Below are 20,100 nucleotides of genomic sequence, written 5' to 3'. Positions count from 1 at the left end.
CGACTAAAGGAGCGGATTGAGCTCTACATTGTGATATTGTTGATTTGCAACTCATCGAACCCAGCCTTGCCTTCACGCTTCACGCCTTCTCTTCATCTTCTCCTGCTGCAATCAAACCAAGTGAAAAATCTCAACCTTGGTTTCTTCGTGGGCACCAATCACGCCTGTTTGCAACGGACAACGCGTTCTAAACACCCAATACATACTCACCTCTCAACTATTCGCGAGCAGCCCGGTCACACGAGGTGCACAGCATTTTCAACCAACGTACTTCTTCCAACTACACAGAGCGGACTGATACAATATGGCACCCTCCAAAGAAAGTATAAAAGCTCTAGAAAAGCTCTCACTCGAGGACCCTATTCCATGCTGCGAACCGACAACAAAGCCACCCCTGTAAGTTACTGCCATATGTCTCAGAGACCTTTTGTCACTCACCATAAAAGCGCTACCTTCGATCGCATGATGAAAGTCATGGTTGGCGCGGGCTGCGTACAGAAGGAATACCACATACACCGCGGTCTACTGTGCTTCCACTCTGCTTACTTCAAGAAACTTCTCGACGGCCCTTTCGAGGAGGGAGGTTCCGATTCCCACACCTTGTCAGATGTCTCCATCAATACCTTCGAAAGGTTCTACTACTGGTTGTACACTGGTGTCGTCACGGACGGCACTGGCGTTTCAGATGCCAATCTGGGCTGGGCGGATATTATCAACTTATATGTATTCGCGGATTTCCACATGGTTCAAGCGTTAAAGAACAGAGCCGTGGAGCTATTCTTCTTGCACATGGCTCAGGTGTGGGGAGTCAATGCGCAGTGCTCGAGTCTTATGTATGCGGGCACTACGCAAACCTCGATGCTTAGAAAACTGCACATCGATATACTACTCGACACGTATGCTTTTGGCGACTCCAGCTGGAAAGACCCGGGACAAGAATTCCCAAATGAATTTCTCATGGATTTGATCGACGCGTGTCGAACCAAAGAGTTAGTGCCAGGAAGCACTTCTGTCCTGAAGACGAAGGGGAAGACGGTTTGGATCAAGGAAATGAAGCGGGACTTCTGCGCGAAGTATCACGACCACCGCAAAGTGGACACTTACTCCGCTGCGAAGTCTACGTATGCCTTTACATTCGCTCAAAATAACTCGTGGTTGTTTACTAACCTACACAGAGGCGACGGCGGCACTCACTCGTCGGACAAAACCACGTGCACCGGTTGTCTAGCAACAGGCCACACCCAACAGGAATGCCCCTACCGTCAGACTACGTGCTGGAACTGCCAAAAGCAAGGCCACATGTTCCGCAACTGCGCCGAATCCAAGTGGAGCAAGATCACATGCAACAAGTGCGGCGAAATGGGTCTCACGATCAAGGTCAGAGCACGATACATTTCCGCATTCGATCCCTCAAACTGACATACATTTTACAGCGGTGTCCCGAGTCTCCCAGCGATAGCGAGACGTTCTGTGAGACTTTCGAAAATCAACCTCTGGGTGTTGATGATGCTGGTGCATCAGAGCTCAACACCTGGGATGTTGGTTGCTGAGATGTTCATAGGGCTAATTCAGGATAGGGGAACATCGGGCTGGACGTGAGTCTGTGGGTCGTGGCGGAATGGGAGATGGTGGAGCTGATGAAGAGAGTAAAGATGGCTCACGGTTCGCGAATGGTCTCATCGGATACATTGTTATGCTTCTGACACGTCAAAGGTAGAGGTCATGATGGTTTGGGTCTAGGGCTAAGAGCAGGGAGGGTATCTGAGCAAGAAACAAGCTTGAAGGCGCAAGAAATTCTCAATAACGCCCGACATATATACAATCCCGTAGCGGATAACAATCTTATCCAAGCAGTGCATTCCAAACAACCGCACCCCTACTTCGCCTTCACAGTAACAACCGGCACCCCCCGTCCCGGCAACTCCTTGAACCCCCCCTCATCCTCCCCACCCCTAATCATCCTACGATAATTATCCCCCTCGACCCTCATACTCTCCCCCCTAGAGACCCGTAGCCGATCAACAGCCTTCTCAATAACATCCAAATGGTACGTCAACGGGACCTCGTCTCTCCACCCCAAGACCTCCGGCGCCGCAACCCCCTCTCTCAGATTCTCCAGCTGCGCCTGGATCTCCTGCAACTTGAGCAGCGTCTGACTAACATGTTTCAGGGCCTTGCGCCGATACCCAGCAATATCGCGCAGCAAATGGAGGTGAGACTTATTCGCGCGCACAGACGCCGAATTGCCACCGAGTTTCGTCCACAGCGAAGAAAGCAATTCATCCTGATTCTTCGTGATAGTCGTATCGTCATTCGTCGCAATCTGGTAGATAGTATCGAGGCGCTCGTCGAGATTCTGCAGCACCTGGAGCAGCGCCTGTGCGGTTTCGATCAGGCGTGTGATCTCCTCTTTGTTCTGGCTGACGTGCAGCAGGTACTGGTCGAAGATGCGCTGCTGTAGTGTGGGCGGCGGCGCGATGAAGACGCCGGTCATGGAGCTGAATGCGCGGCTTACGGCGCCGACGCTGGCTTCTTTCTCCGAGATGCCGGAGAGCACGGCCATGGTCCAGGTGTTTGTCGCGATGACGCGGTCCATTGTTGCGCCGATGCGGGAGTTGTAGCGCGAGAGGTCGACTGAGGCTTCGTTGGCGGTGAGGACGAAGTTTGCGAATTCGAGGTCGAGTTGGCTGCGTGAGGGGAGGCGGGAGTGGCGGACTAGAGTGCGGAGGTCGCGGATGGCGATTTCGGAGTCTTTGATTGTGGCGGGGAGGGTGGATGTGTCTTTTGATGCGTCGAGGATGTCTTCGAAGCGGGATTGCACGTTGATCAGTTCTTCGAAGTCTGCGCGCTGGGTTTCGTGCTCGGTGTTGCTGCAGAACGGGAGGATGTAGGAGGAGCCTGGAATCAGGCAGACGGGTGTGAGTGCGCTCGAGAGTGTCGAGTACAGGAATACAGAGGCTGCTTGGAAGCCGAGATAGATGATGCCGAGTCCCAGGACGACTCCGAGGACTGGCTTGACAAAGTGCCGCATTGCATAGGCGAAGATGTCAAATATGTAGGCTGCGAGGGGTAGGGCGATATTTCTGTAGAAGAGATCCACGTAGTACCATGGACCAAGCTCTTTCTGCTCTTGCGGGGGGTCTAATGGAGTCTGTCGACCAGGTGCCCGAGGAGAAGCGCCTGCCTTGCGACGTGAAGAAGGCCTGTCTGACTTTCTGTTTCGCACTTGAGAACTTCGCATTGGCGACCCGTCGAAGGAATCACTGATCGAATTATCGAGAGAAGGCATGATGAAGCTTGGCTCTTTGCGCTCCAGACCAGGTGTAGATTGTGCCAGTCTCTTTGAGGGCCGTGGTGTGGTTCGGGGACCTTGCGAGTACTGAGATGAACTTTTGCTAAGTGGTTTCTTAACCGGTGTGACGTCTGGGTGAGTCGAAGAAGTCCGCGTCGTACGGGGTGCAAGGGGTGTGGCTGTTTGCAAAACCTCTTTGTCTGAATCCTCAAGGTCAACTTCGCTAGCTTCGTCGCTTGCAGAGTGAATCGATGCGCCGCCGTCTGATGAGTAGTCTGCGTCGCCCCAGCTACTGGCTAGACTGCTTTGAAGTCTGCGTGAATGTGCGCTCATTGTGGGTATTCAAGTTGTTGGAAGGTAAATATGACGTAGGAGGCGATCAGTGGAGAAAGGTAGTATGACTGGGACAACACCAAATTATAAAAACAAATCGCGACAAGCAGAGTAATATAGTAGGTGTTCAATGTAGGATTCAAGAGGGTGAAAGGGCAATGCCACCCAGGTCCTTTCTTTGAGGTGTGACGTGGTACGCGCCAATCAGGCTCCAAGCGCGTTGTTTGGTGGGTGGCAGCCTGGGTATAGCTATGTCACGCGTAATGTTCGCCGTATAAATAACGAGGTCTAAATGTGCTTGACCCAGAAGAGCTCCTTTCACTCTGTTGTCGCGGTCGTGGGTCGCGGGTTGGCCATACGTCATACTCGAGGTGGGGAGCGCACACTGTGCCAAGCCACCATCTCGGAAAGTGCAGCTCGACCTCTTGCGAGATGGTGAAGCTCGCCAGACTTCTCGATGCCACCACTGCGACAGGTTTCGATTGCGCTTAATGCTGCTAGAGGAGCGCAACTGGGTTCCAGGACTATACGTCAACATGGGCGTATATTCAACAGGAGCTGCTCCTGTTCTGCGTCGGCGCAATCCCACCCGGTGATCACCGTCTCATCGGAAGCATCGCAAAATGCGCGGCAGATTCACACGACCACCGACCCGCCCACGCCTCCTACAGACCACCGCACACTCGCCCAGAGCCACAATCTTTTCATCACATCGCCATACAGCCCTGGCTCGCCGCTCATCCTCCCCAATGGCGCCTACGTCTTCCAAAAGTTGCAGTCATTTCTGCGCGCACAATATCCGCAATTCGGCTTCCAGGAAGTCATCACCCCCACGATATACAAGAAGTCGCTTTGGGAAAAGTCTGGGCACTGGGAGAACTATGCCGAAGATATGTTCAGCGTCCAGGGACGAGGCGCAACAGGCCAGGAGGGGAGAGAGGCGGGAGAGGATGAAGAATTTGGACTGAAACCCATGAACTGTCCAGGCCATTGCTTGCTGTTTGATAGTGAGATCAAGAGCTATCGAGATCTCCCTGTTCGATTGGCAGACTTTAGCGCACTGCATCGAAACGAGATCTCGGGGGCCCTCACAGGCTTGACGAGAGTGCGACGCTTTCACCAGGACGACGCTCACATTTTCTGTCGCCCTGACCAGATCTTGTCTGAGATTGAACAGACGTTAAAGTTTGTGGGCATGGTGTATAAAACATTCGGCCTCGGTCCATACAAGCTGCTCCTGTCCACCCGGCCCAAGGACAGCTTCATTGGCACCATCGAAGAATGGGATCAAGCAGAACAGCAGCTAACCACCGCTCTGAACAACATCGGTAGCGAATGGGCCATAAACGAAGGAGATGGCGCTTTCTATGGGCCAAAGATCGATATTATTCTCAAAGACTCGAACGGCAAAGAGCATCAAACTGCGACCATCCAGCTCGACTTCCAGCTCCCACAACGGTTTGGCTTGCAATACCAAGCCTCGCCGGAAGAGTTAGAAAAAGACTCGCAGTCGTCAATGAACGCCGGCCTTGATCCTAAGTACCGTCGTCCCGTCATCGTGCACCGGGCCATCTACGGCTCAATTGAACGCTTCATGGCATTGCTGATCGAGCACTACGCTGGAAAATACCCCTTGTGGCTATCTCCTCGTCCAGCCATCGTCCTCTCTCTAAACTCTGATCCCCAAACCCTGGATTACGTCGCCTATGTCCAGTCCGTACTGTCCGGTATCACGCCACAATATCCATATGATATGCCTGTGTCCTCAGACCCCCAACCTTTACCTATGTCGACTGTTCATCTCCCTGTCGATGTTGATACGAGCCCTCGTTCGCTCGGCAAGAAAATTGCTGAGGCAAAGGTCAAGAAATACAACTATATCATTGTCGTTGGTAGCAATGAAGTGGAGAGTGGGGGAGTCAGTCTGCAAATCAACAACCAACCTAATATGGAGGCGACGAAGAGTATTCTAGACGCTGTTATAGGGAAAAAGGCATCGACTGAGCAGCAGAAGGTCAAGGGTAGCGTGAATTTGGAGCTCAATGTTGCTAGACAGTATTTTGAGGACCTTGTCGATGCGTACCTATAGGGTAGATTGAAAAGAGAGAGATGACGGGCTAGGGCATATATGATGATCCATGTCTATCACTTTCAACGAGACTATCTTAAGTGGATGGAGTATGCTCCATTCTCACGCCAAGCTGCAGCATAGACTTGATTCTCGTCTTCAATTGGTTGATCAACACTACAATTAACTTTTCATTAAATTTTATAGCACAAAGCCGTCATTCTCGAAGACTTGCAATAGCACCAAATCGACATGGTGCTATACTATGAGTACTGCTTCGAAATTGTGCTGACACAACTCAAGAGGTTGAATAACGTTCTTGATGATCTCACTGCGCCAACTCTTGCGCGTCTGACCCGCACTCGTCAGACACCACTTCACTGCAGCTTCATAATCCTCGCCAGCATAGGAGGAGACATCGTGTGACCATGCAATTGCCGTTGTCAGGTTGCACGCGATTCTGAACTCTTCGGGAACAGTTGCGTATCTGGGATGGTCTTCGAGCCGGCTGCCGAAGCACAACTCGAGCAAAATGATACCGAGCGATTGGAAGTTACATTCCACAAGTGGCGTCGCTTTTCCAGAGAGACCTATGTCGGGAAAATCTTGACGTATGTATGGCTCGCCGAAAGGGAGGTCACTGTTGGTTGTAGCCTCGGGATAAAACATGATATCTTTACTGCTCAACTCGGTGAGCAGCCATGGCGTGGAGCTGAGCTGCACAATGGACGAGGCTACGAGGAGGGCTATCGAATATCGTGGTCGTGGAGAAATGGCATGTTGGGAATTTTTACACAGTATGTGATCGAGTGTGAGGGGACAATCGTTGTCGGGCTTGTCTCGATCGTTAAAAGGGTGTAAGTGGTAGACCTGTAAATCATGTTCAACGATCCCTATGCATTCTAAGGCGTGTGCATCCGCAAGTCGTTCACAGAGGCGAATGGATGAACCCGTTCTGATGGGTAGAGTGAAACCGGGTGTTGCAGGTATGGTTGTCGCAAATTCTACCCTCTTGCCTTTCGGCAATGGCCCTGAGGAATCCTGGTTTACCACCTTGGGACTAGGCACTGGCGTAGTATCCAGCTGTTGACCAGTATTGGCTTGGTTATCCGATGACTGGGGAGTACTCGGTTGCTGGCTGCACAGTTTGGAACAATCTTGCATATGGCTGCACTGAATCTCTTGCCATGACCACAACGGAAGAAGAGTCGACCCGGGGTGCCTTCCGAAAACAAAGGTAACATCAAATACAATATCGAGATTATTGCGGTGCTCGAGCTTCAGATTGGCAAAGTGAAGTTTTTGACACGGGCAATTCCACGACATTTGTAAAGCCTTGAAAAGGTGGTAAGACATCTTCCACGCCGCCAGGAACACTTTTTCCAAGTGTTTTACCCGTTTGCTGCTTTGATTTGGGGTATTCTGTAATGCAGAAATCTTGTCGCTCGTGTTGAGGAGTCTTTCGAGGTGGTGGTTACACTCCTTGAGTTGGTCAAAGTGCTCCCGTCGATTGAGTTCCCTTAGGCTGAACTTGACTTTGAACAATTGGTAATCAATTTTTGATCTGATGTGTGACAGGACAGAGGAGCGACTAGGAGATGCTTGTCTTGTTGCCTCATTGTTGATCTTGCTTTGCACGGCTGTATCATCGAAGCAAAGTTCCTTTTGAAGAGCTTTGGCCGATTGATCCATACGGGTTATGGTTTCCATATACAGTTCGTAGGAATCCTGTAGACGCTCTTTCAGCTTTCCTTGCATTATTGGATCGCGCCATTCGTTGCAGTCCGTCTCGTTAATCAAACGCTTGGTTTCGTCCAGATCGCCCACAATAGGAAACAACAATTGTTTCAGATGCCCCACATATTCAAGCTGATGGAATTGAACCTCACGCCGACACTTGTTATATTCCTCTCGTATATGTTTGAAGAAACCGGCGATTCTAGCAGCCTTTTTCCAGTGCTCGAGACCGGATATGATTAATGGAAATGTAGCAAGAACGGCACCAGCTATCTCAAGGCCGCTCATTGTTTAGACAAGAATATTGGAGCATACAACTAAAGCTGTCGGAATAAGAGGTAGGAGCTACAGGTGTACGGTAGCAAGGTTTGAGTTTTGAGGGCAGAAAGTGAAGCTTGACGAGCTGGGGGGAAGCGTATTCACCAGTTTTTGACCCCGCATTTTTCACCCCACTAAAATGTCCAAAGACCTCAGCCTCGTATACCTTATCAGCTTATCATACTGGCACTGTACAGATTTTGACGCTCAAGTTCAGGCGACTGGTATGTTGTTACACCAGCCTTATCTTATTGCTTAGCTGCTTCTCACGAAAAGAACAACAAGCTAAGTTTGTACAGTCTCACGTTTCGCTCTTCCAGTCTTTGGAGTTTCTTCGAATAACTTAGGAACGATGTCTTCGGTTTCGGAAAGATCTAGAGCCATCTCTTCAACTTTGCAGTCCATTCTCGCAACTGGGCAGCAGCAACCGGTGATAAGAGAAGAACTCGAAAGATTCAGTCTCTTTTGTGGGAACATCGGCGCTCTGAAACCCGAAAACTCACCTTTGTCCATGGAATCACGGCTTCGCGATGCTGAAGAGGTCCTAGCCTACATATTTGAGCTTATGGACGACCTGGCAGAGGCGGCCAACGACCTCCTGGACATTTCGTCCAATAAGGCTCAGGCGCAAGTGTCGTCTCCAATCCCCAACGATCCGAGTAACGAGAGAGCACCGATGGGCGAGAGTACGTGGAACGAGGCTGCCGAACTCTGCAAAGAAATTGAAGCCTGCATTACCCGCCTTTTCAAAGTTTCCAGTTTGATTCGAAGAGCTAGTCCCACTGACAGATTCGCAAAAGCACTCTGCAGTCATCGCCACCAATTTGATGACCGGTTTGACATCGAGCACGTAGGATCGAGATACCCAAAACTTGACAAAGAGAACGAGAAACTCACGTGGTTGAAAAAGCGTCTCGGTCGTGCTATCACTCAACGACGACAGTACTTTGCTTATATACAAAGCCATCGACGTGAGTTGAATGATGGCCCCATGGATGTAGACATAGCAGATACCCCTGCAGCCACTTCCACACCACCATCTACGAATTTCACAAAGGCAACGAGCTTAGATGCCGCCCAATTTAAGACAAATGCACTGAGAACTACCGGGGAGTCAGATGTTGAAGAAGATAATCAGTCATATACCACCGAAACGCGCTCAACTACCGGTAGTACAGCATCTTCGCTTATCACAAAGATACCAAGATTAGGAAATCTGCGCGACCGTGACGACAAGGCGTTTGAATGCCCGTTTTGTTTCCGCCTACGCCGGTTTAAAGATGAGAAGAAGTGGCACCAACATGTCTTCTGGGACCTTCGAGCCTACGTATGTACGTTCCCGGATTGCGATGCCCCTCTCTTCGGTAACATAAACGACTGGTTTCGTCATGAGATGCAGCTTCATCGCGTGCACTATCAATGCTTCCAATGCGGGAGTCAAGGATTTCGCTCAGAAAATCAGTATCTCGACCACGTGAAGCACATTCATCCAATATTGCTTCAGAAGGGAGATGAGAAGTCTGTAATCGAGCTCAGTCGGAAGCCCTTAGAAGAGATACCTGTCTCAGACTGTCCATGCTGTGGAGATTGGGTTCACCGAATTGAAAAAAGCATGACATTGTCGGAGCGCGAGGCGTATAATGCAGATAGCCATATCACAGTATCTCCTGCACGGTTCAAGCATCATCTAGCGCAACATTTAGAACAACTGGCGCTTTTTGCAGTCCCTGTAGGATTGACCGCTGAATCTGGGGAGGAATCGGACGTCACAGAAAGCGAGTCACGCAACACGGTGCCAGTAAGTGAAACAGTCTTACTATATAATGCTTTGCTAAGCCATGTTCATAGTTCATCTTCAGAATTGATGAGATAGCCGTACACCCACACGCATCGCCGATCTATACTCCACAGGGCTCATGGGTACCAGGTACAAACCCCGGAAGCAACGTACTAGTCAACAAGGGTGTCTCAGGCAGATACTGGTTCTGTGATGGGCGACATATCTATCAAGCACCGCACGTCCCACAACTAGCCCCTTATGATATCTTCTCTGTATACTACTCGGGAGGCTCTGGGTTCTGGGTTCTAAAAGGCGGTAAGAAATCCCACAAACCTGTCTTGGGGTTTAAGTACAGTGCAGAGCTAACTCTATTCCACATTGAGTAGACGCGACTAAACCCCCACCCCATGACGGGTGGCACCTTTTGTCATTTGACCACGATCAGACTAACCACTCCTCCTACCTTACCAATGCCGGAACACAGCCCACCCTGAAATGCTCACAACCCGGTCAACAGTGGGCGCGTATGCTACTGCCAGACATATACCATGCTATTGGGGAAACGACTGTGGAAGGTTGGGGAGGCCTCAAAGGCGAGCTTGGTATATTACTTGCGTTGTTTGCACTGTCAGTATCATGCGAGCATGTTGAAGCATTGTTACCGCACGTCTTTGTTGAAGGGAAATGGATGACCCATGATTTTCCACACGGTCGTATGTACTTCTACGCTTGAAACGAAGAGTGCTAATAGACAACAAGGTCAGCACAAACGAGGTGTTGTTGTTCATGTTCATCCTTGTCCAGCAACCTGGGCAGGAGGCTCAACACCAGCTGACTTGGCCGCATACGAGAATGGGAAGTTTGGCAATTACTTTGACTGATTGTTTAGTCTATGAAAAACTGGGCTACACTGCTAACATGGCTGTGTATCCTAAGACTTTGGGGAATTGAGCAAAATGCAGATATCATTCAAGAAGCACCTAAATCGTCTAATTGTGAATGGCTATCACCGTGACAAGCCTTGGCAGTTACTGGACTGGCAATAACTCAAGTGGCAAAATGGGTGGAGCAAACAACGCTGCACGAACGAAAACACCTCGAGTATCGACGCTGAATTCTGTGATGAAATCTTAGCATTGCTGCTCAAATCTATCATCATCAAAGGAACATTACCACTCGAAGTTTACCATATGCCTCTCCAGATCATTAGTTCTACTAGTGTCCTGGCTGCGATGATACCCGTGACAAGATCGGATTGACCATTTGCCCACCACCACCGATTGCCCAAGTATCCAAGCATTCGTCCAAGATCAGGTAGATTTCGCGCTTCATATTCTGCCCAGGGCTGTCTCCATGTCTGATATCGTCCTCTCAGACGATTGGTTTCATCATAGTAAGATACACCCATACTCTCAAGCAATGCTTGCAACTTTCGACCCGCTTCTGCTGACATGGTATCGACTGTGTGGATGTTGATTTCCTTGAGAAACCATATCGAAAACTCTACGAGCTTCGAGTCCAGCTCCTTCAACTGCCTGTTGTCCAACGTTTGAAGATCTTTCCATGATGCACCGCCAATGGTCACAACATCTTGCTCCTCTCCCGATTTTTCAGAATGCGCAATTTCCCAGTCCAGCTTGGCCATCGTTTTGGCCCGCCCACTGCCATACATGAGCGGCACGCAAACATCGAAGATTCCTTGCAAGCAGTAGGCTTCATCTTCCTCTTCCGTGGTTTGTCGGTTTGCTGCCCAGGACCTGCGTTCTTTGACACTGAAGTAGGACAAAGGCGTCCCCTGGAGGGCTTTGATTGGTATTTGAGTAATTTCGTGGATTGTTTGCTCTAGGGAATGTTTATCACCAAGGCGCTTCGCTTCCTGTGAGTAGAACACAACGGAAGGTGGAGCAAGGAGCTCTTGAAGTGTCCAACCGCGAGTGAACCATCTGCTTTTCTCAAATGCCAACTTCCACGCTTCTTCGTCCTCTTCAGGATCGCCTTTGACTGAGACATCGGCTAAGTACACGTAGCACCTAGCCGCTCCTTGATACCAACGGAACATGGAGTTGAGTGATCTGTGAAGCTCTGTACTGCTTGATTTGTCAATGCAGCAGGTGTCTATCCAAAAATACGATAGGCCATCTTGGGCTGCTTGCTGCTGACAGAACTCGAGCTTGCGATAACCCTCTTTATGAGTGTAGCTGGATGTGTCGTCTGTCAGATCATTGAAAGTGACCTCTTGTCCGTCCGCACCCCACGTGTGTGAAAGGATGGCATAGAACGGGACGTCTTTGGCGTTTTTGCCAGAAAATTGTTTGAGGCAGTACTTGCCATCACTATCACGCCTGAGAAGACGCATCGGAGCACGAATTAAGGACTACTGTTATCACACAAAGTGTGTAACCATTGACAATCTACAAACAACCCTGCTTGTCTTAGGACTTTACCCCTCTTCCAGTGGGCGCCTAATAAGCATCGCTGACTCAGCCTATAGAGTACAGTCATCACTTCACCTGCAAATCGAGATGGCAGTTTCAATTAGGCGATGCGCTCGGGTTTAATTTTAGCAAACCGATAACCCCGTTCACTCGCTGACGTCGTTATGTTTTTGTGGGATAGACAAGTCTTACATAAGGCATAGTGTGAGTGCGAGCTTAACAAACGCACAGAGGTCAGCAATTCATCCGCAATACCAGGCACTGGTGCCGATCATTACTATCATCAACCACACCTAGCTACATCGTCATGACCTCCGTGATTATTTTCGGCCCTACAGGCCAAGTCGGATCCGTTGCCGCACGTACGGCTGCAGAACTTGGGGCCAAGGTTTGGCTGGCAATGCGAGACACCAAAAAAAGCATTCCTGGCCTCACACAAGATATAGAAAAGACAGGTGGCTTTTGCAGGATCAAAGCCGATCTACAGGAACCCGAGACTGTGAGCCAAGCAGTCAAGACCTCTGGAGCCAAGCGCGCATTCATCTACCTCATCCATGGCGCACCAGATCACCTAAAGGGCGCCATCGTGGCGATGAAGGCCGCAGGTATTGAACTTGTGGTCTTCCTGAGCAGCTTCACTATCCCTACCAATCTGAGTTTGCGAGAGATCCCTTCCTCCGACATGATTCCGCATTTGCATGCGCAGGCTGAAGCGAATCTGGAGGACACGTTTGGCTCTGACCACTATGTCGCCGTCCGTGCCGGATGCTTCATCACGAATCTGCTGGTGGAGAAAGATGGTATAGCTGCAAACGACGTGAAACTGCTGTGCGGCGGCCTGTTCGAGCAGGACAATATCACACCGAGCGACATCGGTAGAGTAATTGCCAACATCCTCGTTTCAGGTCCACGTAACGGACAGAACAAGGTGTATCTTTACGGTCCCGAAGTCCTATCGATGCATGACAGCATCGCCAAAATAGGCAAGGCACTTGGCAAAGACATGACGATAACGGCTCGGAGTCCTGAGGAAACGTACGACAAACTCATCGGCTCCGGCATACCGGCCGCGTCCGCGAAACATATGGTGGATTTGTGGAGTATTAAAGGCACAGACAAGGGAAATGGTGTGCGGTGGCCCTGCTATGAGGAGGGCGTAAACAATGTGGAGCTTTACACTGGTAAGCCGGCAACCAGTCTTGGGGATTGGGTCGAGGAGAACAAAGCAATTTTCAGTGCATAGTAGATGGCGAAGCAATCCATCGAACGACTTCAAGCAAGCGGTACTATTTGATTAATGACTTGTATATGTCGTATTCGTCGATGTTAGTCTTCGAGGTTAACGTTGATGCGGACGTATGCTTGAGAGCGAGTTGATAATGGAACCACTCGCAGTTGTCGAAAACATTTTGGATGCAGTTATGATGCCAGTTTCTGCTGCTAACTCTGCTCCTTGTGAGCCATAACAACATTGGTAGTGACGATAGTTATAACTTTAGCTGAACAGCAACGCGTGGATATGGAGCTCGCCAATGCCATGTAGTCGTTACTAGCTCGCACGCGTCCGAGAAAGCGCCGTCACGGAGAGACAGCAATACTTGAGACACAGTCGGACCGAAGCGGACATACGCAAGAGAGCATGGATGTGCAGGAAGGACATATCTTATCTGGTATGGGACCTCGCGTGTATCTCTTGGTGATGGCATCTATTTGTACTTCCTAGAAGGTAAACTCTCAAGACGACGGTCGCGTGTTGGTCGAGCACTCCAACACAATGCATGAATGTTTACAAGATTGCAAAACAACCGAGCCATCCCTACCAGGATCTTCACGTGCAAGCATCGCACGACCTTAGTTTCCAGGTACTTGGTGGACATGAGATGAGATGCCTGGTACCAAGAAGCGGGGTACACCAACTCCACCACGAAGCGAAAGCCAAGGAAGCTTCAATCCAGGTCGATGTATCCGCAAACTTCCATCCACTCACGCATCACTTCCTGGTCCATAACGATCTTTGCATGCGCCAAAACATCGCGAGTTTGACAACCTCAAAATCAAGGCGCTTCATCGGTCTCGTTTGCGCTGAAACGACGCTATTCTCGGGTACGGATATGCAGTCAGCAAACCGCCTGCCGCTTAGAATGTGTATCTTGGTTCGACCGTTGTTCTAGACGAAAAGGGTTCGTCGCCGAAATGACATGGTATAGTATTGGCTGCTGGTCATGTTGTGCTCTCTACCCCCCGTCACGGTAGTCTAGACTGGCACGATACTTCGCAGGCAGTACCAGGGTCTTGACAACATGCCTATATGGGATGGAATGACGCCGAAGTCTTTAAAACGGACGAAACTCTGCAGTTTGAGGTTCTTCATTCACTCACTTCGATCTCTCATTCACTTCAATTCTTTATCTTGAACACTGGATTGTGCGTTCATTCAGTCATCATGCATCTCCCGCTCATCCTGGCAACCGCCTCCCTCGCAGCCGCACTCCCCAACTACGCCACACCCGTCAACACTAGATCCACAGCAAGCAAGAGGATCGTCGCCGCCCTCGCAGGCACATACTCGCTCGTGAACACCAGCAGGTACCTTATCCTTAACACCCCTGTAATTCCTCAGTCCTCACACCCCCCAGCACGCTAAACGGCATCTCCATCCCCGATGAGCCCTATGGCGCCCACCCCGTCGGCATCCTAACCTACAGCGCTTCGGGCTATGTAAGCGCCACCATCACGGCGACTGAGCCCGAATATCGCCCCGCGCTCACTTTCCCCTACCAACCCGACGACACAGACCACGACTGGGCGCAGATTGGCAAGCACAGCATCGCGTACGCAGGGCCGTTCCACATCAACGAAGCACTACCTGCAAGTAGGACGGACGGCCAGTTGTTCCATGGGCCGCTGGTTGTGGCGAATGTGCCGACGTGGGTGGGTGTTGAGCATAAACGAAATTACACTGTTGTGAAGGAGGGGAGCGAAACGTATTTGCGGATTGGGAGTGAACGGGGTGGAGGTTATAGGGGTGTGCTGTGGTGGAAGAGGCTTGATTGATGCATCTATATGTTGTTAGTGTTTCTAGGTATTCATATGGCGTTTCATTTCGTATAGACTTACTTTACCCGCGGCAAACCTTGTTGCTTCGATGCACAACTTTCCTTTTACCTGTTTCGCACATGTCCACCTGAATACAGTTTCCACATTATCTAGGAACATTCAATAGTCTTTCATCGTTTTGACACAAACCAACTTGCTTAAATTTAATTTGAAACCAGGAAACCAAGGCTGGATTATCCACAAACATCATAAGTCTTGGATGATGACTTAATATCCTTGTATAATCTACTTGAAATTCTCAAATCAAAGCTTTTCGCAAACTTCACTTGTTGCTATGCTCCTAGAAAGAGTTCAATACGGGTTGAGGGCGAACGAGGAATTTTTTCTTGGTTTATAACATGGTGGACGCAGTTATTTGGTGTGTGGGAATCACGACATCGGTTTTTATAGTGAGTACATCATCATGGTATAGACTCAAATAGGTATATATGTGTCTGCCTGTTCACACCCAGATGACTCTTCAACCTCCTTCCACCGCCTAGCTCCATCACCGATCCCACCGCCCTAATACACATAGATGAAATCTTCATTCTTCATATCCGTCAAGTCCAGAAATCCATTGTCCCGCTCTAGACCTGGCGCCTCCCCACTCTCCATCTCAACACCCTTCACCTGAGTGATTTCCTCCTTCTTCAGCATCGACTCATCCAGTCTAACGGCCGACTTCCCCAGCTCCTCCCGCCTCAACGCATGCCTCTTATTCAGCAGAGCGAGATACACGGGGATAAGCAGCGCAATAATGCCAACGAGAACGAACATGACCAGATTCGAGATCAAACCAGGACGGTAAAGCGGCGCGTCATCGACAGAGTACAGCAGTGGGCCGATAACATTACCAGTGCACATACCAATAAACACCATCGCAGACGTGCATTTCTTCTTCGTATCGCCCGCCGTGTTCTGCACGTGCCAGGTGTAGATGATGGGCGTGATGGCCGCGAGGCACGAGACGAGGTAGTATCCGAAGAGCAGGACGCCCTTGTGCTTGCGCGGCACGGTTAACATCATGACGGTGCCAATGACAGGCAGGATGGCGACGAGTGCGATGGCCATGCCTTTGCGCTTGAAGCGAGTGGCGCCGTAGCTGGAAGCTAGGATGGCGACGATCTGGATGACGCCAAAGGGAATGTTGAAGAGGATTGCTTCGAAGTTCGTGTACCCGAAGTCTTTGATGATCAGGCTGCCGAAGGTGGATATGCCGCCGCTTGCGATTCTGTAGCAAAGGGGGTTAGTCAAGATTGACATGATGGTGAGGTTGCAGTGTTTTGTAGGAAGGGGGATACGCACGAGATGGCTACGATGGCGAGGAACCAGCACCAGGTTTTGAAGTCGTAGAACGTCTCCCAGACTTGATCCCATCGCCAGTGGCCTGATTGGATGCCCATCTGGTTCGCCCTCAGACGCTCTATTGCAATGATTTTCTCGCGCTCCGTGAGATATTTTGCTTTCATGGGCGAATCTGGCATGAGGACAAGTACAACTAGGGAATATACTACCGTCAAGAGACCGCAGAACAAGAAGATGATTTGGTACTTGTGCATCACGTCGCTACTGATGTGTCCAAGACCGTAGGTAAACAAACTGCCGACAATGTAGGTCACACCATTCATGGCGTTCCAGTACGCCGTGCGCAGAGTCTGTTCGGATCGCCGCCACCACATGGACGTTGTCGCTACACAGGCCTTGCAAAAGTCAAAGTCAGCTTTGAGTGTCACTTCTGTACATGAGTTCACGTACCGGCGCAATCATAGCCTCGAAAGTCCCAAGCACGAACCGCAGGCCAAGAAGACTTCGAAAATCCGTACAAGCAGCCATCATAGCCAAGCTACTTCCCCAAAGAAATATAGCGCCCGCAATAACTTTCCCCGTGGGCAGCTTAACCAGCAGGAAAGCAGCGAGCGGCTGCATAACCAGTTGAGCGAGGTACAGAATCGACCCAAGCCAAGAGTACTGTCGGCCCACAAGACCAGCATCCTTCTGGAGGCCGAAGATGGACACGTACGAGAGGGAAGACTTGTCGAGTTGCTGGAAGAAGTATGCGCCTAGCAGAAGGGGGAGGACGCGGTAGTCGATGCGCTTCAGCACTGCGCGCTCTTCCTCGTAGCTGAATGGCGTGTTGTCGATATGTGTGTCTGCGAGCCATTTGGCGGCTGTGTCGACATTGCGAGGTTCGGGGATAGGGGTTGTTTGCTCGAGGTGGGTGATACTGTCTTTCGTTTCGTGAGTGCCCTGGACTGCCATTTCCGAAGACGAAGTGTACGGAGGAGTGTTCTCCAGATATTCTGCTACGAGATCCGCTCATCAATATATCAATGTATGGTTCCGGTAGACGCCGAAACCGAGTAGCTGTAAGGGGGTGTTGCGTTGGGCGTGGAAACAGGATGCAAGGCCTCCATTTACTTTGTTCGGTTGCATAGGAGAATCCATATCCACGTATTGCATTCCTCAGACTGCATCTTCCGCATGGTCACTCCACCAGGTCGAACCATGGAATGGTGTTGGGTTCCCCGCACATCTGCCCAGACTTTGTTGTGGTACCGTACCAGCGGGAACTGAACCACAATCAGCTTTGGAGACTATCTGCGTGCATGGGACAATATATAAGAAGGCTTACTCGGAGGGCTGAACAGACTCAGTAGATTTTTCAAGTCACTTGAACGCAAGCCTAACGTGCTTCAAAATTTCCCAACTTTCCACCCCAGAATGAAAGCTGAGAGCAACACCGCTGGACCTCGATTATCCCGCTGCCCGGTCCCGTATTACACATCCTTGGCACACCCCATGGGGGTGGACTTACTGGAGATCCCGCATGCAACAACCAGCAAAAAGGTCGTGATCGACGTCACATACCTCGCTGATCGGTACAAAGACCCCCGAAAGCTGGGGTCTACGACATCCTATAACAGTGACACACTACACACCACCAAACCAATCTCAACAAAAACGCTCAAAAGCAGCACAGACTTCTGCTCCGCCCCTCAAAGCCTTCCATAAAAGCCATCATGACCTCTCCAAAGCAGAAAAAATACGCCCTAATCGGCACAGGCGGACGCTCCTCATTCTTCTACTCCGCCATCGCCACAACCTACAAATCCTCCTCCATCCTCGTCGCCCTCTGCGACACAAACCAGACACGCATGGACTACGCAAACGCGCAACTAGAAGCGCTAGGCCACGCGCGCGTCCCCACCTTCAAAGCCTCAGCCTTCGACCTCATGATCGCAGAAACCCACCCCGACGAAGTAATAGTAACCACCATCGACCGCACGCACAACGTATACATTGTGCGGGCGCTAGAACTCGGCTGCGATGTTGTGACAGAGAAGCCGATGACGATTGATGCGGAGCGGTGTGGGGAGATTTTCGAGGCTGTGGAGCGCACGGGGCGGAGGGTGAGGGTGACGTTTAATTATCGGTATGCGCCGCATAATACGCGGGTTTGGGAGCTACTGAGAGGGGGCGCGATTGGGAGGGTGACGAGTGTGCATTTTGAGTGGATGTTGGATACGGTGCATGGGGCGGATTATTTTAGACGGTGGCATAGGTTGGTTGGCACTGTTTTTCTTTTCCACTCACTACTCACTCACTCACTGCCGATTTATAAGACGACATATCGCATTGACTGACCCATGACAGAGACAAGCGCAACTCAAACGGCCTCCTAGTCCACAAATCAACCCACCACTTCGACCTCGTAAACTTCTGGCTGCACTCCCGCCCCTCCACCGTCTACGCCCAAGGCTCCCTATCCTTCTACGGCCGCGAAAACGCCGAATCCCGCGGCGTAACAGCCTTCTACCCGCGCGCACACGGCAGCGAAGTGGCGAAATCCGATCCTTTTGCGCTGCACATGGAGCGCAACGACAAGCTGACGAGTCTGTACCTTGACGCCGAACATGAAGATGGGTATTACCGCGACCAGAGCGTGTTTGGGGATGGTATTAGTATCGAAGACACGATGAGCGTTATGGTGCGGTATGAGAATCGCGCTGTCTTGACGTATTCACTCACTGCGTATGCGCCGTGGGAAGGGTTCCGCGTATCGTTCAACGGCACGGGGGGGCGCGTGGAGATGGAGGTTGTGGAGAAGAGTTACGTGAATAGCGGGAGCGAGCAGTCGTTAGAAGGGTCGCTTGAGCGGCGAACGATCACGCTGCGGAAACTGTTTGAGAAGCCTGTTGATGTGGAGATTCCGGATAGTGTTGGTGCACATGGTGGGGGGGATGAGGTGCTGCTTGCTGATCTTTTTGGGGAGAGGGGTGCGCAGATAGATGGCGATATGAGGGCGGCGAGTCATGTTGATGGGGCGTTGTCGATTCTTACGGGGATCTGTGCGAATCGGTCGATGGCTACGGGGCAGGTGGTGAATGTGAGGGATGTGTTTGTTGTTTAGGTTTGGTTGTTAGCATGTGGATACTTGTTGCTGGGTAGGTATATCTCCGTTCTCGTGTATTGGAAACGTATGAAACGTTCATTTGAGGCTTTGATGTAAGCAACGGACCGATAGGCTCCACTGCCGGTTACAAGTTTAAAGACATGGCACCACTATCACATCACCAGCTTCTCCGCCGCCGCTACTCTCCGATCGTTCTTCTGCCCCTACATCTCCGAGTTGCTCGGTCCTGAAAACATCGTGATGACTGGCTGGCATGTACGGAAGTCAATCCATCCTTCACCCCCTTCCCACCCCACAACCCCCTACGAAGGAGGTAACTCCCCACCCTCCTTCCCTTTCTCCTTCACACCCCCACCACCCCCCGCATTCAACCCACTAAGATAGCAATTCCACCCCAAGCTCACCACATTCACAACCAGCACCCGATGCTCCATGGGCACATACTTGAAGTTCGTAAACTGCACCCACGGCCACACCATGAAGTTCTTCGTCAGGCCAGGGAGATAAGCGTCGCGCAGGCGTTGGCGGGGCGACGCGCCTTCGAGGTACGCCATTGAGGAGAGGAAGAGCGCTGGAGGGGGTTGCGTTAGCAAACTAGATAGGGAGTTTAGGATGGGGGAGGGG

General features: G+C 50.8%; 11 protein-coding genes across 11 annotated transcripts in view; 6 read left to right on the top strand and 5 right to left on the bottom strand.

The window, feature by feature from the left end:
- The first annotated feature begins 180 nt into the window (after window positions 1-180).
- P153DRAFT_50142 (uncharacterized protein) lies at window positions 181-1,629 on the top strand. The gene is made up of 5 exons (XM_033673241.1): window positions 181-396; window positions 447-1,121; window positions 1,178-1,377; window positions 1,434-1,470; window positions 1,578-1,629. The coding sequence occupies exons 1-4, from the start codon at window positions 305-307 to the stop codon at window positions 1,457-1,459; spliced, it is 993 nt and encodes a 330-aa protein (XP_033522617.1). The 5' UTR covers window positions 181-304; the 3' UTR covers window positions 1,460-1,470; window positions 1,578-1,629.
- Window positions 1,630-1,876: 247 nt separating this feature from the next.
- On the bottom strand, window positions 1,877-3,957 carry P153DRAFT_343515 (uncharacterized protein; the record flags this gene model as incomplete). The annotated part of the gene is made up of 1 exon (XM_033666007.1): window positions 1,877-3,957. Exon 1 carries the CDS (start codon window positions 3,623-3,625, stop codon window positions 1,877-1,879), a length of 1,749 nt encoding a protein of 582 aa, XP_033522616.1. The 5' UTR covers window positions 3,626-3,957.
- Window positions 3,958-6,166, top strand: P153DRAFT_368092 (threonyl-tRNA synthetase). The gene has a single exon (XM_033668429.1). It carries the CDS (start codon window positions 4,083-4,085, stop codon window positions 5,712-5,714), a length of 1,632 nt encoding a protein of 543 aa, XP_033522615.1. The 5' UTR covers window positions 3,958-4,082; the 3' UTR covers window positions 5,715-6,166.
- A 793-nt stretch (window positions 6,167-6,959) lies between these two features.
- P153DRAFT_257248 (uncharacterized protein) lies at window positions 6,960-7,718 on the bottom strand (the record flags this gene model as incomplete). Its single annotated transcript, XM_033662784.1, has 1 exon — window positions 6,960-7,718. A coding segment is annotated over one exon (759 nt), but the record flags the coding sequence as incomplete, so codon positions are not given.
- Window positions 7,719-9,596: 1,878 nt separating this feature from the next.
- Window positions 9,597-10,560, top strand: P153DRAFT_405569 (uncharacterized protein; the record flags this gene model as incomplete). The annotated part of the gene is made up of 3 exons (XM_033672017.1): window positions 9,597-9,843; window positions 9,912-10,241; window positions 10,288-10,560. Coding segments are annotated over 3 exons (699 nt in total), but the record flags the coding sequence as incomplete, so codon positions are not given.
- Window positions 10,542-11,928, bottom strand: P153DRAFT_398066 (HET-domain-containing protein). Its single transcript, XM_033671607.1, has 2 exons — window positions 10,702-11,928; window positions 10,542-10,645 (listed from the first exon to the last, which is right to left on the bottom strand). Exon 1 carries the CDS (start codon window positions 11,882-11,884, stop codon window positions 10,712-10,714), a length of 1,173 nt encoding a protein of 390 aa, XP_033522612.1. The 5' UTR covers window positions 11,885-11,928; the 3' UTR covers window positions 10,542-10,645; window positions 10,702-10,711.
- Window positions 11,929-12,072: 144 nt separating this feature from the next.
- P153DRAFT_368090 (NAD(P)-binding protein) lies at window positions 12,073-13,441 on the top strand. Its single transcript, XM_033668428.1, has one exon. The coding sequence runs from the start codon at window positions 12,271-12,273 to the stop codon at window positions 13,204-13,206; it is 936 nt and encodes a 311-aa protein (XP_033522611.1). The 5' UTR covers window positions 12,073-12,270; the 3' UTR covers window positions 13,207-13,441.
- A 965-nt stretch (window positions 13,442-14,406) lies between these two features.
- P153DRAFT_387176 (uncharacterized protein) lies at window positions 14,407-15,017 on the top strand (the record flags this gene model as incomplete). Its single annotated transcript, XM_033670617.1, has 2 exons — window positions 14,407-14,549; window positions 14,600-15,017. The coding sequence occupies 2 exons, from the start codon at window positions 14,407-14,409 to the stop codon at window positions 15,015-15,017; spliced, it is 561 nt and encodes a 186-aa protein (XP_033522610.1).
- Window positions 15,018-15,584: 567 nt separating this feature from the next.
- Window positions 15,585-17,665, bottom strand: P153DRAFT_405565 (MFS allantoate transporter-like protein; the record flags this gene model as incomplete). Its single annotated transcript, XM_033672016.1, has 3 exons — window positions 16,818-17,665; window positions 16,368-16,762; window positions 15,585-16,293 (listed from the first exon to the last, which is right to left on the bottom strand). Exons 1-3 carry the CDS (start codon window positions 17,319-17,321, stop codon window positions 15,585-15,587), a joined length of 1,608 nt encoding a protein of 535 aa, XP_033522609.1. The 5' UTR covers window positions 17,322-17,665.
- Window positions 17,666-18,082: 417 nt separating this feature from the next.
- Window positions 18,083-19,473, top strand: P153DRAFT_424113 (NAD(P)-binding protein; the record flags this gene model as incomplete). Its single annotated transcript, XM_033672469.1, has 2 exons — window positions 18,083-18,624; window positions 18,717-19,473. The coding sequence occupies 2 exons, from the start codon at window positions 18,083-18,085 to the stop codon at window positions 19,471-19,473; spliced, it is 1,299 nt and encodes a 432-aa protein (XP_033522608.1).
- Window positions 19,474-19,714: 241 nt separating this feature from the next.
- The window catches only part of P153DRAFT_424112 (uncharacterized protein), a 1,228-nt gene continuing 842 nt past the window's right edge, over window positions 19,715-20,100 (bottom strand). The window contains exon 4 of the mRNA XM_033672468.1: window positions 19,715-20,047. Coding sequence (XP_033522607.1) covers window positions 19,779-20,047 — 269 coding nt within the window. The 3' untranslated portion in view covers window positions 19,715-19,778. The remainder of the gene's footprint in view (window positions 20,048-20,100) is intronic.

This window comes from Dothidotthia symphoricarpi, assembly GCF_010015815.1.
Source record: "Dothidotthia symphoricarpi CBS 119687 unplaced genomic scaffold P153scaffold_13, whole genome shotgun sequence".
Classification (NCBI taxonomy): domain Eukaryota; kingdom Fungi; phylum Ascomycota; class Dothideomycetes; order Pleosporales; family Dothidotthiaceae; genus Dothidotthia; species Dothidotthia symphoricarpi.
Note: the sequence above shows the minus strand (reverse complement) of the source record. Positions and strands in the feature narration are given on the sequence as shown.

Excerpts from the sequence above, each read along its gene's own strand:
- P153DRAFT_50142 (XM_033673241.1), top strand. The coding sequence starts at position 305 with ATGGCACCCTCCAAAGAAAGTATAAAAGCTCTAGAAAAGCTCTCACTC. Across the intron at positions 397-446 it reads CCGACAACAAAGCCACCCCT|CGCTACCTTCGATCGCATGA; the intron begins GTAAGTTACTGC and ends TCACCATAAAAG. Across the intron at positions 1,378-1,433 it reads AAATGGGTCTCACGATCAAG|CGGTGTCCCGAGTCTCCCAG; the intron begins GTCAGAGCACGA and ends TACATTTTACAG.
- P153DRAFT_368092 (XM_033668429.1), top strand. The coding sequence starts at position 4,083 with ATGCCACCACTGCGACAGGTTTCGATTGCGCTTAATGCTGCTAGAGGA.
- P153DRAFT_398066 (XM_033671607.1), bottom strand. The coding sequence starts at position 11,884 with ATGCGTCTTCTCAGGCGTGATAGTGATGGCAAGTACTGCCTCAAACAA.
- P153DRAFT_368090 (XM_033668428.1), top strand. The coding sequence starts at position 12,271 with ATGACCTCCGTGATTATTTTCGGCCCTACAGGCCAAGTCGGATCCGTT.